The sequence below is a fragment of the Polyergus mexicanus genome, unplaced genomic scaffold (genome assembly GCF_030449975.1).
Source record: "Polyergus mexicanus isolate NDT 795.1 unplaced genomic scaffold, iyPolMexi1.0 SCAF_68, whole genome shotgun sequence".
Taxonomy (NCBI): Eukaryota; Metazoa; Arthropoda; class Insecta; order Hymenoptera; family Formicidae; genus Polyergus; species Polyergus mexicanus.
In genome coordinates, this window is record NW_027223388.1 from 1 (window position 1) to 15,281 (window position 15,281).

At 27.8% G+C, this 15,281-nt stretch overlaps 2 protein-coding genes across 9 annotated transcripts; both read left to right on the plus strand.

The window, feature by feature from the left end:
* Positions 1-3,725: 3,725 nt before the first annotated feature.
* On the plus strand, positions 3,726-7,707 carry LOC138943990 (F-box/LRR-repeat protein 12). 3 transcript variants are annotated; one of them, XM_070314870.1, is made up of 8 exons: positions 3,726-3,837; positions 4,811-5,014; positions 5,095-5,359; positions 5,609-5,734; positions 6,203-6,364; positions 6,472-6,666; positions 6,791-6,984; positions 7,113-7,707. In XM_070314870.1, exons 2-8 carry the CDS (start codon positions 4,824-4,826, stop codon positions 7,276-7,278), a joined length of 1,299 nt encoding a protein of 432 aa, XP_070170971.1. In that variant the 5' UTR covers positions 3,726-3,837; positions 4,811-4,823; the 3' UTR covers positions 7,279-7,707. The 3 variants fall into 3 exon arrangements, with proteins under 3 accessions (XP_070170971.1, XP_070170970.1, XP_070170972.1); XM_070314869.1 differs by lacking the exon at positions 3,726-3,837 and adding an exon at positions 3,875-3,954; XM_070314871.1 differs by lacking the exon at positions 3,726-3,837 and adding an exon at positions 4,520-4,603.
* A 1,985-nt stretch (positions 7,708-9,692) lies between these two features.
* On the plus strand, positions 9,693-14,748 carry Arp2 (Actin-related protein 2). 6 transcript variants are annotated; one of them, XM_070314877.1, is made up of 9 exons: positions 9,694-9,869; positions 9,950-10,083; positions 10,215-10,325; positions 11,882-11,899; positions 12,569-12,648; positions 12,738-12,873; positions 12,979-13,338; positions 13,950-14,228; positions 14,304-14,747. In XM_070314877.1, exons 2-9 carry the CDS (start codon positions 10,036-10,038, stop codon positions 14,472-14,474), a joined length of 1,203 nt encoding a protein of 400 aa, XP_070170978.1. In that variant the 5' UTR covers positions 9,694-9,869; positions 9,950-10,035; the 3' UTR covers positions 14,475-14,747. The 6 variants fall into 6 exon arrangements, with proteins under 6 accessions (XP_070170980.1, XP_070170978.1, XP_070170977.1 ...); XM_070314878.1 differs by having other exon boundaries at positions 9,696-9,793; XM_070314879.1 differs by lacking the exon at positions 11,882-11,899 and adding an exon at positions 11,353-11,370 and having other exon boundaries at positions 9,693-10,083; positions 14,304-14,748.
* Positions 14,749-15,281: the final 533 nt, after the last annotated feature.

Here is a 15,281-nt window from a genome sequence, read left to right on the forward strand (position 1 = left end):
AAGCAGTGGTATCAACGCAGAGTACTATCCATATTATTGAACACGAGTGATCAATAATATTCATTCAATAAAATTTATTTATTTTGATGTATATCGCAAGAAAAAAACGAATTTCTTACTTTTGACATCATAATTCAATATGGCTGCAGTGAGGACATAGGAGCTTTAACATGTTGTGGAGAGAAAAAACATGATATTCTTATGTATACTTCTCAGATACAGAACAAAAAAATAAGACCAAAGAAGTTTATATTATTGTTTATATAAAAATTTATTTATATTTATATAAAAAGATAGATAAAAAATTATTAAATATAAATATATAAGAAAGATATAAGATAGGACTGAAGGGGTTTGTGCTAAGTTAATTGTATTGAGATTCAAAAAATTGGATATATATATCTGGAACAGTATAAATATATATATTATTATATTGATTTGCAAGAGCTTTTATCATTTTCTTGGCTTTAATTATTAATTAATAAAAATATGTGCTATAGCATGCTGATCTCTGGGAAAAAAATATAAATATACATATAAATATAAATATACATAATTTATTAGAGTTTCAGTATAATATTGATAAAAAGCAAGCAAAATTGTATTTTTATCCCATTTCTCATATATTTGTATTTGCTTATATAATATAATAAGTAAATTAGGCAATATGCATGCTTTCCTGTTCTCCGCGCCCTGCGTATCTCTTTCCTTTCTATAATTTTTAATCTTCTAAAAATATTTATTTAACATAAGAGAAATTAAAAAATAGAAACTATAATCTTTATGTGAATAGATTACACACAGAGACACATATATGTATATCACAACTTTAAATTTCTCTATACATGCAAATTTTTAAATATTTGATATTGGATAGTTATTTTAGTATATTTATATATATATATTATATATATATATATATATATATATATATATATATATATATATATATATATATATATGTGTAAACATGAAATGTTCTTCGAGAGTCTTGCAAGAGAATAGTCTTGCATATTGGAAAATATATATTAAAAAAAAAAAAAAAAAAAGAATGCCATTGTCGGATAAAATAATTAAATGTTGTTCTCATAAGCTGAGAATTATAGAATTAATAAAAGATATAGAATGTGCAAATATATGCTCATAATATTTTTAAATTATTTTCATGAAGTGATAAAATTCAGATATTAAGAGGACATACTCGTTTGAAGTATCGAAAAATGAGTATATTTTCTAGATTTTTTTGTAGCGTAACAACTTGAAAAAAATTTTTTTATTTTTTTGCGATATTAATACAATATTATTAGGTACTTAAATAAAACTTTTCAGCTTAAAAAGAAAATTTTTTTTAAAGTTATGCGAATATTTGCAGATTTATATGCACGATTTTTATGTATGGTGTGTATGAAAACTCGGGCTATGTTTGACTTCAAATTTTGCATGCGAGTTCCTAATAAGATTCCGCATCTGCTAAGAAAGCCTTTTTTTAATCCGATTCCCCACTTTTTTGTTATAAACAAAAAAGATAGACTTCTAAAAAAAAAAGCGAAATTTTTTTCAACACGCTGCCATTTTTTTATTTTTTTAAATTTTAAGAAAACGCTTGGATAGCAGATAGCTGTTAATATGTTTAATAAAAAAAAAAACTACTTAAACAAAACTGTATTTTTTTATTTCGGATATGATAAACGGATGTTTTCATGCATACCGTGCAGCCATCTAAAATTTTAAGGAATTCTGCAAATATCCCCATAACTTTAAAAATTTTTTTTTAAACTGAAAATTTTTGTTTAAGTAGTTAATAATATTGTATTAATATTCTAAAAAAATTAAAAATTTTTATCAAGTCGTTACACTGCAAAAAGATTTTTCAAACGGGTATGCCCCCTTAAACATTAATGATTTGTACATACTCACTCTCTCGCCCTTCTTCCCACTCTCCCCCCTCTCTCGCTCTCTCTCTCTACCATTGCTAACAATGTAGAAAAGATATATATTTTATATCAGAGAAGATCAATTTTATAAATTTTGTTAAAAGTGAAAATTACTCAAATAAATTATAAGTTTAAATGTAGTGATTTATGTAAAATTGATATATATCTCAATAGTATATATCGCAGAGGATAATATCAGAATTTTAAATGAAGCGTCCTATAATTAATTACATTTTTAGATTCTGTACAAAAAAAATAAGTAAATTTTTTTTGTAGCATTGTTGTGTAAAATGTTTCCATCAAGAATTATGAACATTTAAATCTAAAACGAGTTAATTCATTGGATTGAATGCAACTGATGAATTTGTATTCATAATAACAAACCAAAAATAGTAATTTATAGTCAAACAGATGTAAACAAATACAGTGTCTCATATTCTATTTTAAAAGATATTTTATGACAAGTATGGATAAAAAAAGAGTCGTGGAGGGTCATTTATTGGCCTTCTTATTCACCAGATCTCATACCTCTTGATTACTTTTTGTATATAGCAAAGATAGAGTAATGTTTACACTATATCTACTACAATAGAAATATGAAATAGAGAATACGTGAAGTTTGTGCCATTGTGACACCAGAAATGTAATGCAGAGTTAAACAGAGTTTTGTAAAAAGATTTGTCAAGTGTTTAGAAATAAATTTTTTTTCAAATGGTCAACATATCGAATATTATTTAACGTTGTTTCATAATTACATTGATTAAATTTGTTTAAATTTTAAATACTCATAACTTTTTCGATAGAAACATTTCACAAAACAATATATCGTGAATAAAATTTACTTGTTTTTTTTTCTGCAGAATCCAAAAATGTGATTAATTATAGAACGTTCTATTTGAAATTCTGAAGTTACTCGCCGTCCCTCTTTATGAGGAAACCAGGATATCTATTTTTAAATGATTAAAAAGGCCCCTTGGAAACATGCAACTTTCTCTTGAACACCTTTTTTTAATTGGTTAAATATTTGTGGTTTTATAATCCTAACGACACACATCGATCATGTATTTTTTTTTTAGGGCGTGAAAAGTGAGAAGTTTCACGTGAACTCTATGGGCGCGTTCAAGGAGTCGATTGTGTATTTTTAAAACTAAGGTTATAAATAAAGGAAGGTTATATAAGTCATTATATTTAGGGTGTGTTCCAGGAGCACGCTTTTAGCGCTATGAGCAACTCATGATGGATTGCAAAAAACCACGAGATCGAAGCTATGTACATAATCGCTATGCGTGGAAAGTTTCATGTGAAATCTGTTATTTGTAATTTATATTTATAATAAATATTATTTTATGAACAAAAAATGAAAAGTGAAAAATACATGATCGATCCCCAGAAGACATTTTCTCTACTTTTCAATAGCGACTGCGCACACATAGAGATCCTTAAGCCCGTATCAGACTATGCATTGAAAATTGAAGATTAAAGATTAGAATTTGACTAATCAGAACAAAAGGAACTAAAATTTCTTTATCCTGATTGGTCAAATTTCAATCTTAAATCTTGAAACTTAATCTTCAATGCGTAGTCTGATACGGGCATTAAGAAATTGACACATTAATAACAATCGAGTATTCTCCTCATACTTGATTGTAATTGGTCAATTTCTTAAGGCTTAGGGTTTATTGCACCTACTGTAAATCCAGACTTACTCAATTCAATACTTTCGACATTCTGCATTCTGTGTCATTAAATTTATAGCGTTTTCAAATGAATGAATTGATCCAATCCGGATCAATTAATCAATTATTTCACTATGAATTCAAGTCTTTTATTGGCAGAAACGATGCAATGACGTCATTAATCGCTCTCGAAATGATTAAACCTGCTACATTCGAAGACGCCATTAGTACGTGTACATGTATACATACAACAGCACTTTTCCCTTTGTATGTTCCGATCTTTCTTGTCAATCGTATTGTATTATACGAATTATAAAAATTGATTTTAAAAGTGATACTTTGTTGTAAGCGTCAATTTTTATCATTATTATTAAAAAGTTCGCAGAGTAAATGTGAAAATTTATATATAATACGCGTGAAAATTTGCTTGTACGGGTTAATAGCTTGTGGTTATATTTTGGCGTTGAATATTATAATTTTTTTTTACTTTATAATGTGCTGTGTTGTAAATATTGTGGATAAAATTCTTATTTTAAATATATATATTTAAATAAAATTGTTTTCGCTTACAATTGCATTTACATAACAAAGTTCTAGATCTACTGAAAAAATATATAACTAGCAAATAACAATCTGACACATTTTATTGTTTGATATTTATTTATAATAATAAATCTACGAAAATTTTTCATATTGATATTATAATTTAGAAGTAACAGAGGTACATTTTCGAATTTTATTTACGATATATATTATACATCTTACGTGGGGCAATAAACATATAATCAGATGGTAGAAATTTTCACATTATCTCTGGATTTTAGATAAGAAAACATTTAGAAGTTAGATTTAGTCTGTTGAGTAAACTAAATTTTTTGAAGTATCTTTATTTGTATATGTGGAAAGTAGCCTTTGATTGACTTAACTTATCTTTATATATTATAAATGCATACAAATTTGCAATTTTTCTGTAACAAAAGCCCTTCAATTTATGTAAGTATTATTTGTCATGTGTAAATAGTAAGGCTTCTTCATAAGAAAAAAAGAATCAATATTTATAAAATATATCAGTTCTAGAAAAAATATAATTTTTTATTATTTTTTTTTAACATGATTTTGATGCGTTTGAACTTTTGAATTCTTTTTTTTTATGTGACAATTTATCCTTTTTTTTCTTTTTTTTTTGTTTCTCATACATAGATGCAAAAGAGAGATGAAGATAAAGCGCAGTAAATCTCTATCTCCTGAACCATCCAGTAGCAGGGACACAAAACGTATAAAATTTGAAAAAACTGCAAATTTAAATAGAGTAACATCTTCGCCAAATATACTTGAATTTTCAGATGATGTTTTACTCAATATACTGAAATATTTATATCCACAAGATCTTATGGCAGTCAGTTTGTGAGTTGTATATTTTTATCTGCATATTATACTTTTTATAATATTTTTATACTACAATTAATTTTTCTTCTATTACATAGATGTTGCCACAGACTTGCACAATTAACGCAAGATAGAACTCTATGGAGAAGAGTAGATTTTCGAACAAAGCCGATGCTTTTAAATGATTTAAACAGGTACATGAAATTCCTGCAACCAATAACAATGAGTTTGGCAATGCGTGGTAATTATGTCTCTGACGAATGTTCAGAACATCTTACACAAAGATTCTTTGAGAATGTGAAGACTCTATGCAATCAGCTTAAAGAATTGATTATTGAAGAATATTATATCAATGGAGACAAGGTATATTTTAATATAAAAGCTTTTATAATGATTTACTATAATTTTAAAATATGTTTATTACACACACACACACACACACACACACACACACACACACACACACACACACACACACACACACACAGCATTTAATCTAAATATATCCTTTCTCTTCTTTTTTTTCTCCCTTCCTGCTTCCTTTCTCTCTCTCCCTTTTTTCTTTGTTGTAAAAGGAAACTTATTAAATCTATTTCAATACAACTTTTACAGATTCAAATAACAGATTTTCCATGTACCATTGAAAAGCTTTCATTAGAAGGTTGCCAAATGGATTATCTACAAAGATCTAATAAATCTTACTTTTTTAAAATGGATTTATATATGCCTAATTTGACAGTAAGTTGATGTTTTATAATATAGATATAAATCTTGAAATAATAAATTTTTTTTTTTTTTTTAAGTATATAGTTTCTTATCTTTTTCGTTTATCAATTTTTTTATATTTATATATCTGCTATATTCTGTATATTATATGAATTATTATTATATGAATTAGTTCTGTATATTATAAAATTACATAATTTATATCAAAATTGATTACTATAAAGTATGTTATTTAATGTATATAATAAATAAGCTATTTTTCGTCTCTGTAATATTAGTTGATTTTTACAATGTCTATGAAATATAACTTTGGAAAATGATGGTTAGATACACATTTATTATTATTATTATTATTATTATTATTATTATTATTATTATTATTATTATTATGTGTTTTCTGTTAACCACTGTCCTACATTATTACAATCCCTTTGCATGCTTATAATTATTACTATATTATAAATTGAATACCATTTTTAGTGTTTAATTTTGAGCAATTGTCAATGGTTTACGCCACATTCCTTACTAGTTATCAGTAAAATACCCAAACTTAAGGAACTTAGATTGAATTCATGTCATCGTCTGGGTGAATGTGTTGCGTATGCTAGTCTAGCAACTAGATTTGGATTTAAAACATTGGAGGTATGATATATTTCTCTACTTGTGCATTATTGATACTATTCTAATTACCATTCTTTTATCTCTAGTTTTGTCAGAAAAATATAGAATACTTTTATGTATTATGTTAGATTTTAGATTTACGGGATACGGCACTCGGGGATAGCGAGGTCGGTTGTTTTAGTAGCACTAAAACTTTGACACATCTTTATTTGGAATGTCCTTCCACATTAAGAAATGAAGAATCTTTTGAGATTATGCAACAGTTGCGAGATCAACGGCAAGCTTTACAATTACCGATATTTGAAGATAATAATGTAGCACAGGTATTTATGCAGAAAGCCAATTATTATAAGTTTATAAGTAATAATTATAAAGATTAATATTCTTTTTCGTGAATTTAAAATGCGTGCAAAAACATAGTAAAAATATATTATTCTGATTATACAGTTTTTCATGGAGAATGCACCTACTTTTGAGAATAATGGATTTCAACGGTGTTTAATATCAGATAGAGCAATTTGTGCTCTTGGAAGCGATTCTTGTGATAGAAAAGTGATAAACAGCTCTCCGCAAGGGATGATAATTTTACAAGAAAATAGACGAATATCTAACAATCCAAATCTTAAAATATTAGTTGTTAGGTGAGTTCCAATTAACTACAAAAAATTTAGAATCTTTTAAGAATTATTCTTCATAAGAAAGAAGAAAACGAACAGAGAAAAGAACAACTCTACAGATATTTGTTTTTTATTTATTTTTTTCTTTTTAGAAATTACCCACGTGTAACAAATTCAAGTCTTGTCCATTTGGCTTTAAATGCATCGAGATTAGAGTACTTGGATATAACTGGTACTTCTGTAACAAAGGATGGTCTCGAATCGTTTAAATCACAGAAAATCAATGTTAAGGTTGTTTCGTCTTTTGATGAGACATAGTTGATTATATGTAATATATTAGGAATTAATGAATATTTATTAATATTTTTATTTATAGATAATTAATACTTCTTAAAAAGTATGAATATTTGTATACACATGCCTCTCTCTTATACTTCGATGTTAAAGTCTATATAGTGTTCAAACTATTTTCTAGATCAAAATAATTTCGATTGACTAAGTATGATTTATTTAAACAGAAGTAAAACGTAACATTTGCTATTTTTATAAGTCTGTGCATGTGTAACATAATTATTATAGTATATATTATAAATTCTCTCTCTTCCCTCTCTCCTTTTTCTCGCCCCCCCCCCCCCACATATATATGTATATAAAATAGTCTGTGGAGTCTGTTTAATCTCAATATCTTACTAACTGCGATTCAATATTTGCTGCATTTATTATCGTTATTTATACAATTGTGGTATTGTGTGCTATTACTTTATTTTCAATATTATTATTTTTTATATTTCGTTTATTATATGTATAGTACTCCTTGCATATTGTGTCTTATGACACTTGGAATTTCGCTCTTCATTTATTATCATAAAATTGTTCTTGTTAATGAAAAAACTAAATATTGTATGTATTTATTATATAGAATACTTTCAATATTTTGAATTTTTTATGCATGATTTAATAATCAACATAAAAAACAACTATTTAGTGTAGGATGTAATGTATGTTATATCACATAGAGCTCGATATTATTAGGTCGATATTACATTTGTCGTACGACAAACTTTTTAAGCATATTGATTGGCTGCAAAATAGAAACTTTCTCGAGTCTCTAGAAATTAGTTAATCAATGCGCTTAAAAAGTTTGTCGTACGACAAATGTAATATCGGCCTTAAGCGAGAAGCACACACTTTTGCATAAGCGCATAATCATAAGCATAAGGAATTTGATTGGTCCATTTCTTTATGCATAAGGAAATTGACCAATCAAATTCCTTATGCTTATGATTATGCGTTTATGCAAAAGTGTGTGCTCCCCGCTTTACACGGCACCCTTAATCGGGTTTAATAACATCCGTAGTGTGAAACTGGCCAATCACAGCTATTCCTCTAAAGAATGGAATAAATGTGATTGGCCAATCTTAAAACTATAAATGTATTATGCAGCGTCTACGATAGAGATTTTAAGCCCTAAGCCTTAAGAAATTGACTAATCACAGTCGAGTATTCTTCTCATACTTGACTGTGATTGATGAATTTCTTAAGGCTTAGGGCTTAAAATCTCTACTGTAGACGCCGCATTAAACCCGATTAGGGGTGACGTGTAAATGTAGTCATATATATGTACTATGTTATATTCATAAACATAGGCTGCGGTCGGGAAGATACTAGAAATGCTTCGAAGCGTTTGATTGACCAATCAGGATAAAAAGAGTAAAGATTTTTTTATTCTGATTGGTTAATGCAATGCTTCGAAGCATCTCTAGCATCTTCTCGATCGCAGCCATAGTATATCATATCTAGACCGAGTGTTTGCCTTTATTTAAGGAATGGCGGTAAAGATGTCTGGAGGTAAATCTGTTTCGTCCTCCTTGCCTTCTTTCTCGCTCGCACAGAGCATAGCGCTCTCTTTCATCATGCTATGTGCGAGCGAGAGAGAACGCAAGGGGCACGAAACCACGAAATAGAGTATGTCCTTTTCTACGTGCACCTCGGCTCTCACTTCTCAACACTCGGTCTAGATATACTATGTCTATGGTTATATTGTGCTGTGTTCCGATTCCCCACCCGGGTGCACTCGATATTATAATATATGTCACGTATATCGGGTGCATCCGGGTGAGGAATCGGAACACAGCTTTGGGTGCTTTCCAGCAACGACACAGTACGACACAGTACGACACAGAGTATTATTCTATCTGTGTTGTTCACTGGTATTGAAAGAAGCACAAATGATTTCACTAGACTTGTGTCGACTTGAGTCACTAAATGGAAAGCACCTAGTATACTTTTATTTAAGGCTCTGCGTACAATAGAGAAAATATTAGGAATAGGAATAAAATATTAAATATCGGTAGCGGAATTCAATAACTTGCTATCGACAATTTTCGGTATCGTTAATTAGCGACAGCCAAAGGTAAAGCCCGTATCAGACAACGCATTAAGCCCGTATCACACTACGTATTGAAGATTGAAATTTGACCAATCAAGATAAAAGGAACTAAAATTTCCTTGTCCCGATTAGTCAAATTTCAATCTCAATCCATAGTCTAATGCGGCGTCTACAATAGAGATTTTAAGCCCTAAGCCTAAAGAAATTGACCTAGAATCAAATTGACCTAGAAATTGGCTTTAAGAATACTCGACTGTGATTGGTCGATTTCTTAAGGCTTAGAGTTTAAAATCTCTATTGTAGACGCCGCTTGATATGGATTTAAGGCTTAAATTTTCATTGTAGACACCGCTTTACCATCGGTGCGGTGCCAACTCAAACCGTAAAAGAAGAAGAAGCATAAAAAGTTATAGAGCTCAATATGTCGTTAACCGTATTTGCGAAGTAAATTTAACAGTAAACTTTTTTTTGCATCTTAGATCCGTTTCATATGGAATGGTTTTAACACAAAATCCATATTGTAATACGAAATAATAATTTTATCGAGAATTGCATTTATTGGTTTAGTCACAATTGTCGGTAACGCCCTAATATCCGCAGATATTAATCACTTAATGGAGCGGGTGATATGAGACAACAATTTAAAAGAAGGAAAGAAATATTATTTGAAGAAATAATATATCGAGATGGACAGCAAGGGGAGAAAGATTATTGTTTGCGATAATGGTACTGGGGTAAGGCTTGTTCTCTTTTTTCTTCTGCAAAAAAATTTCCTATGCTGATATAAGAGAAAAATGTTTCAAACTTGTCATGTATTAAGCTAAATAATCTATGTCTTGAACACCGATATAGTTTTTAATCGCAGTTTGTCAAATGTGGATATGCCGGTGCAAATTTTCCAGCCCATATATTTCCATCTATTGTCGGACGACCCATAATCAGAGCTGTCAATAAAATTGGTGATATTGATGTGAAGGTATGTTGATTTATTTTATATATATAAATGTAATATTATCAAATAAAATATTGATAATGAAAAATGTAAGACCAGCAATTACAACTTTGTTTTAATATAAGTGCTATGTAATTATAATGGCTATGATTTACTGACATTTATTTCTTATCAATATATTATTCTTAAATATTGTTTAATTTTTTATGAATAGAATATATATATATAGGATGAGTGTGAAATCGTAATGCAAGCGAGAACAAAGTGATTCCTTGTGCCAAAATAAGTCGGAATTATAGAATAATTTTCTTTTGTATGAGGCTTCGTTTTTTAAATAAACGATTTTGAAAATCTATTAACGTCTCAATTAACGGATCTTGCTAAACTGTTATTTCTGTTTGTGTTTATATTTGTGGACATTGACAATGTCATGATTTGTTTCAAGAATTTATGAATCTGTAATTAAAAGAGCACAGCTTTGCATTCAACAGAGAAGCTAAGTTCCAACAATTTCTTCAGTAAACTTAAAGTAAGAAATTAAAGGATTGCCGATGTTCACAAACATAAATAGAACAGAAATAACAATCTAAGCAAGATTCGCTAGTCAAGACATAGTCAAGTGTACGTGTATTTGATAGATTTTCAAGATTGTTTATTTCGAAAACAAAACCTTGTATAAAAAGAAATTCTACAATTTCGATTTATTGTGACATGAGGAATCACCTTGTTCTCGCTTATACTATTATGATTTTGCATCCACCTGTATAACAGATAATACTTATCTACACAATTAAATATCCGTATACAATTTTATATACATAAATATAAAATGTTATTTTAATTATATTATAGAACTATTATAGAGTTATATGAAAAATAAAAACTATATGTTTATCAAAATTTACAATATTAGAAATCAAAATGTTTGATGTTGATTAAGAATTATATATATATATACAATTTTTAATATAATCTTTTGATTTAAATTAGAGTGTGTTTAGAGTTATTAATTACAATTAGATATAATTAATAAGAACAATTATATTTTCAGCAAATATATTGCATTCGTGTAAGTCTATTACATAATATTACATTGCGCACATTTTCCACATAGCTTCAGAATGTTTAAATTTGATTAAAAATAATCTATGGCTGCGTTCGGAAACATCACCCGTGTGCACACGAGCGTCGTTCTATCTTTGTTATTTAAAGTTGGACAAAAAATAATGCTTGTATGCACACAGGTGATGTTTCCGAACGTACTATAGATAGCTTGTTTATCGCGATGTAAATAAAAGTAGTTCGTAAAATGCTAATAATTTTCACTAACAAATCCTAAAAAGAAATAAGTATATTAAACGTAAAATAAATAGGGCTATTTTGTTTGATAATATTCTTAAATGATTGCTTAAGTTCTTTATTGACATAAATAGTGTGTATGTGTGTTTTGAATATATCTATTGTATATAATTTACATATTTATAATATCAGTCATATGTAATTTGTACTTGTGTGAGTATATATGCTATGCTTTTTTATAATTATCTAATGTATTTGTGTGTTTATATTTGCTCTCATAGGATGTACTTAACATGCCTGTAAGTTTATTGTATTTTTTTATGCTATTTACATTTGTTATATTAGTATTTTAATAGAGTATTACTTTGGGCTGTAGATATATATATTGGAATAGTGAGTTTTAAATAATACGACAAACCAAATTTTCAAAAATATGCACATATTTGGGGAAGTTAATTTAATATTTAATATTTTTCAGATATAAATTCTGTAGCTTCTTGATTTTCACACAAAGAAAATACTATATAATATGCTATATTATAGTTATTACTAATCATAATATTTTATAAAAATAAAATCCTATAAATTTTTATGTAGAACAATGATTAAATGTATTTGTTAATTTTTTTTTGTTTTATCTTTTGTTACAAGATTTGTTAAAATAAAGTTTAATATAGTACTAGAAATTATATGAAAAGTTTCTTTTTACTACATATAATTAAAATAAATGTATTAATTATTATTTTTTTAGATATTTAGCTAATCAATTTCATACAATTATTTATAATTTTTGTTTCTTTTTCTTTCATTAATGTTGAAAGAGAAATCGTGTATTTTAGAAAATATTCGTGTATTTTATATAATATAACAGTTGATGCTAAAACTAATAATATTTTTTCAAACAATGGACACATAATATATACATAATATATGCAAAATTCTAATTATTATATATATTATTGTCATAGGATTTGATGGTCGGCGATGAAGCGAGTAAACTTCGTTCTATGTTAGAGATAAGTTATCCCATGCAAAATGGAATTGTTAGGTATATACTTGTATAAGATCTTTTTAATATGAATTATAACATATTTAATATGAAAATTATATTACATATATATAATTGATACTTGATAGAAATTGGGAGGATATGTGTCATGTGTGGGATTACACATTTGGCAAGGAGAAAATGAATATTAATCCTAGAGAGTGTAAAATTTTATTAACCGAGCCACCAATGAATCCTATCACGAATCGAGAGAAAATGATCGAGGTAACATTGTAATACGCAATTTAATAAAAGCTACATTCCAAGTCTATATTATTAAAAATTAAATTTATATGATTGAGAAGTTTAGTGTTCATGTAACGATTTTAGGTGATGTTTGAAAAGTACGGTTTTGCTGGGACGTATATTGCGATTCAGGCAGTACTGACATTATATGCTCAAGGACTGATCAGCGGTGTCGTCGTAGACTCTGGTGATGGTGTTACGCATATTTGTCCCGTGTTTGAGGAATATGCTCTGCCACATTTGACTAGACGATTGGATATAGCCGGACGCGATATTACAATGTATCTAATTAAATTGCTGTTGTTACGCGGTTATGCATTTAATCACTCGGCCGATTTTGAGACAGTTAGGATGTTGAAGGAGAAATTGTGTTATATCGGTTACAATATAGAAACTGAAGAAAAGCTAGCTCTTGAAACCACTGTGTTGGTAGAATCCTATACTGTAGGTACATTATTGTATATTGTGCACATGCACACATACGCAGTATATAGTTTTATTAATATTTTGTATACAGGGTAGAGAGGGCATTTAAAATGTTATAAGATGTTTTTTCTAAATCGTTCTGATATCGTACAAGTATGAATTTGCAATGAGCAGCTACATATTTTGTCTGAAAAATAACCATGTATTTTCTTTGTGTAATAATTAATTAATTTTAATTGATTTCTCTCATTATTTTGTGCATAAAGTATTGAGGTAAGATAATCGTTTAAAATTATAACAAAGTATAAAATATCTCGTAAACTATTCAATTATTGGTCATTTTACTCTTATAACTTTTTATGCCAAATATGGCGAAAAATCGATTTATGTAAAAAAAATTAGGGTTCCATTTTTTTTTCTTAAAACCCTATAAATTTTGTTTGTTTATATATATATATATATATATATATATATATACATATATATATATATATATATCAAGTTTAGGAGAAAACATCTTTTAACACTTTAAATGCTCCACTATATATATAGCTAATCTCACATATAGATATATTTACATATGTATGCATTAAGAATTAAGGCATACAAATTATTGTAAATATTTTCAGCTTCCCGATGGACGTGTAATAAAAGTAGGTGGTGAGAGATTTGCGGCACCGGAAGCGCTTTTTCAACCGCATTTAATTAATGTCGAAGCACAAGGTATAGCCGAGTTGGTATTTAGCACAATTCAAGCAGCTGATATCGATATCAGAAGCGAATTGTACAAGCACATTGTTCTGAGTGGAGGTAGTACGATGTATCCAGGGCTTCCATCGAGACTTGAACGAGAAATTAAGCAACTTTATCTTCAAAGAGTACTAAAAAATGATACAACTAAATTGAACGTAAGTGTATATTTGAATTTATATATAGTAAATATACATATTGCAAATACTTATTTATCTTTTTTTTTTATTTAGAAATTTAAAATAAAAATTGAAGACTCACCTCGACGTAAAGACATGGTTTTCATGGGTGGTGCTGTGCTAGCGGAAATAACAAAGGATCGAGATTCTGTATGGATAACGCGGGAAGAATATGAAGAAAGGGGTCTCAGTGTATTAAAGAAATTAGGCTCCTACGAATCATAAAGAAAATCATTGTATTGTAGGTTACAAAATTTTTAACATATGATCAAATGTTTTTTACATCTAAAAAAAAATATATATTATTTTTGAGAGCTGATCTTACATAGAACAGCTTTATTCATATGATTTATTGCATAATTGTAAAAAAACGAAACATTTTAAAAAGACATTAGATTTCTTTTGTTTTTTTTAAGCATGTGATGCAATTTCAAATAAATAGGTAAAATGATTTAAATACATAAAATACTATGGATCCAATAAATTTTTTTATTTAATTGTTGTTGTAATGTTCCTAAACTTGTATTCATATTCGCGTATTTATCAATATAGTTCCCTTTTTAATATTTTTTATTTTTGTTCTGTATTGTATGCGTTTTAGACTCCAATTAAATATTAGAATAAATATTAAGCATTAATTTTTAATATAATCAAAAGACTATGTTATACTTCAAACAATTGTATACTACGAAAATATTTGGCAATCAGATATGAAACAACATCATATTTTACATCTGAATAAATATTGAGAATATCGATTAATTTTCGTTTTTTTGCAGAATATCTGATGATTATTCCTCTTTCTTTGTATTTGTCGAATTTTTCTTTAGAAAGTGTAAATATAATTAAATAAGTAAATTAATTAATAAATTAAATAATTACATAAGAAAATATAATTAAAGTAAAAACTATATTATATTCAATAGAAAATAAATGTACGAGTTTATATTTAAAATCGATATTCAAGTCCCTTCGATAGCAACAACATAGAGTGAATTAAACAAATACTTAGCTTGTATTAAATACAGTATG

Coding starts and splice junctions, on each gene's coding strand:
- LOC138943990 (XM_070314870.1), top strand. CDS start 4,824: ATGAAGATAAAGCGCAGTAAATCTCTATCTCCTGAACCATCCAGTAGC. Junction 5,015..5,094: donor GATCTTATGGCAGTCAGTTT/GTGAGTTGTATA, acceptor TCTATTACATAG/ATGTTGCCACAGACTTGCAC. Junction 6,985..7,112: donor CTTAAAATATTAGTTGTTAG/GTGAGTTCCAAT, acceptor TTTTCTTTTTAG/AAATTACCCACGTGTAACAA.
- Arp2 (XM_070314879.1), top strand. CDS start 10,036: ATGGACAGCAAGGGGAGAAAGATTATTGTTTGCGATAATGGTACTGGG. Junction 12,874..12,978: donor ATCGAGAGAAAATGATCGAG/GTAACATTGTAA, acceptor TAACGATTTTAG/GTGATGTTTGAAAAGTACGG. Junction 14,229..14,303: donor ATGATACAACTAAATTGAAC/GTAAGTGTATAT, acceptor TTTTTTATTTAG/AAATTTAAAATAAAAATTGA.